This window comes from Lichenostomus cassidix, unplaced genomic scaffold (assembly GCF_008360975.1).
Source record: "Lichenostomus cassidix isolate B80296 unplaced genomic scaffold, HeHo_3.0 HiC_scaffold_308, whole genome shotgun sequence".
In the NCBI taxonomy this organism is placed as follows: Eukaryota; Metazoa; Chordata; class Aves; order Passeriformes; family Meliphagidae; genus Lichenostomus; species Lichenostomus cassidix.
Genome location: NW_028147316.1, coordinates 1 through 2139, shown reverse-complemented (window position 1 = coordinate 2139; position 2139 = coordinate 1). Strand labels below are relative to the sequence as shown.

The window sequence follows — 2139 nt, the reverse complement described above, 5'->3', positions numbered from 1 at the left end:
GAGCACAAGGAAACATGACAGTGTCTCTGTAGAATCTCTTTGTCCCGTGAAAAGCAGCAGCTGATTGTGTTCTGGTGCTGCTGCTAATCCCTTCCATGAAAAATAATCATTCCAGGAAGGAGCAACATCATCTGACAGATACCAAGCATTGCCTCCAGCTGCTCCAGCTGCTCCTGCCATTGGGCACCTGCCCGTTGGCTTTGGCTGCCCCCTGGCAGAGAAGCCCGGCGGGGGCACAGGTCTGTGTGGCAGCAGACGGGCACCAGCACTGCCAGGGTACTGGGGGGTGGCAGGTGTGCTTTTGTGGGGACTCTGCCACACCTGCTGATTTCAGTGCTCCCCAAGCCCCAGGGCTCAGAGCAGCATTGGTGCCCTGGCCCACGCCTTCCTTGTGTGTGTGACACCCCCGTGTTTAGGATGGCCATCAGCCATCCTGGGGTGGGGGCGGCCCCAGGGCAGGTGGCAGCGTGTGCAAGGGCCCTTTGTGACATGGTGCAGCATGGTCATCGTGGGATGCCACGGGACGGCATGTCCATGGGCCCTTTGTGACATGCCGTGACATAGGTGCTGGAAGCGACACAGCTAAGCCTCAGTGCTCGGAGCACGCGACGGGACAGGACGGGACAGAGCGTTGCCGTGAGGATTTCCCACAGCGCACTCGTTCCTTGCCGACCCAGAGCTTTTCCGAGGCGTTCTTCCTGCAGGTGACCTCGAGGCCAAGCCACAGGACTTGGTGACCTGTGGCCTCCTCGAGGCTTCTCTTTTGCAGGTGCCCCAGAGGCCAAGCCACAGGACTTGGTGACCTGTGGCCTCCTCGAGGCTTCTCTTTTGCAGCTGCCCCCGAGGGCAGACCGCGGGACTTGGTGACTCGGAGCTTTTCCGAGGCATCGCCTATCCCTGTGGCCTGTGCCCTCGAGGCCAGACCGTGGGACTTGGTGACCACAGTCACCAAGGACGAGGAGTCTCCTGTCCTTGTGGCAGGAGCCCTCAAGACCAGAGTGCAGGACTTGCTGTCCTGTAGCCTTCCCAAGACTTCTCTCTTGCAGGTGCCTTCAAGGCACGACTGCAGCACTTGCTTACCCAGAGCTTTCCCAAGGCGTCTCTCCTGCAAGCCGCCATTGTTCCGGTCACAGACATGGAGCAGAAACCCCCAAGCGAGCCCAAGGTGGCCTGGGAGGAGGAGGAGGGAGAAGGCCCTGGAGCTGCCCCAGCACAGCAGCCTGGAGAGGTGGAGCAATCCCCAGTGCTGCCGGAGGGTGAGTGGCAGAGCTGGGCCACAGGGCTGGTGCCTGCAGCCAGCTTGGCCCCATCCCATCCCATCCCATCCCATCCCATCCCATCCCATCCCCCAGGGACATGCCCATGGATAGACTAGAAGAGGGGCTGGGGCTGACCCCTGCTGCAGCCGTGCTGCATCCCCTGGGCATCCCGGGGCTGTCCCTGCCTGGGCAGCACAGGCCTGGGCTGTGTTCTCTGGCCTCTCCTGCAGCCCCTCAGCCCTGGCTGTGCTCACTCTTTCCCACATGCAGGCACGGACCAGACACAACAGCAGGACTCTGCTCTTGATCGCTTCCGCCGAACAGCGCAGGTAGCTGCAGCCATCCCCACTGGGGCTGGGCTTGCTGTCACTGCTCAGCTGAGCACTGCGTTTGAAGCACTCCGTGGAACATCCCTCTCTTCTTGCCCTTCCTCCTACAGATGGTTTGCCAATTCATCAAGAACATTCGTAAGGAAGAGGCTCGCATGAGGGCTGCTGGGGTCATTGCGTACTCAGATATCTTTGAACATGAGACCAGTGCTGCCCTGCTGGATTTGCTTGTGGAGCATGGTGTTTCCATTCCAAAGCAAGTAAGCAGCCTGTGGCCAGGGCTGGAGCTCTCCAAGAATCGCTTGGCTTCCCAAGCTATGCCTTGTCGTCCCTTTAAGCCTTTGAAGCCATCACAGTGTGGTGGGAAGGGAGGCACTTCTCTGGGGAAGCTGGGCGCATTACGCCCTCTGGCAGCTTTCCAACACTTCCTGGTCATTCTCCAGGTGCCAGGCATGGTGAGGTACATCCACCAGTGGCTCAAGTCCAACGAGTCTGCTGAGCACAGGCTGGACAGTACCGTGGTGGATCTGACTGAGGAATACCCCGCTGAT

The 2139-nt window shown here is 60.1% G+C and overlaps 1 protein-coding gene across 1 annotated transcript; it reads left to right on the top strand.

Annotated features, from left to right (window-relative positions):
* Window positions 1-542: 542 nt before the first annotated feature.
* Window positions 543-2133, top strand: LOC146423430 (uncharacterized; the record flags this gene model as incomplete). Its single annotated transcript, XM_085044773.1, has 5 exons — window positions 543-769; window positions 835-1256; window positions 1530-1588; window positions 1699-1848; window positions 2032-2133. Coding segments are annotated over exons 2-5 (432 nt in total), but the record flags the coding sequence as incomplete, so codon positions are not given.
* Window positions 2134-2139: the final 6 nt, after the last annotated feature.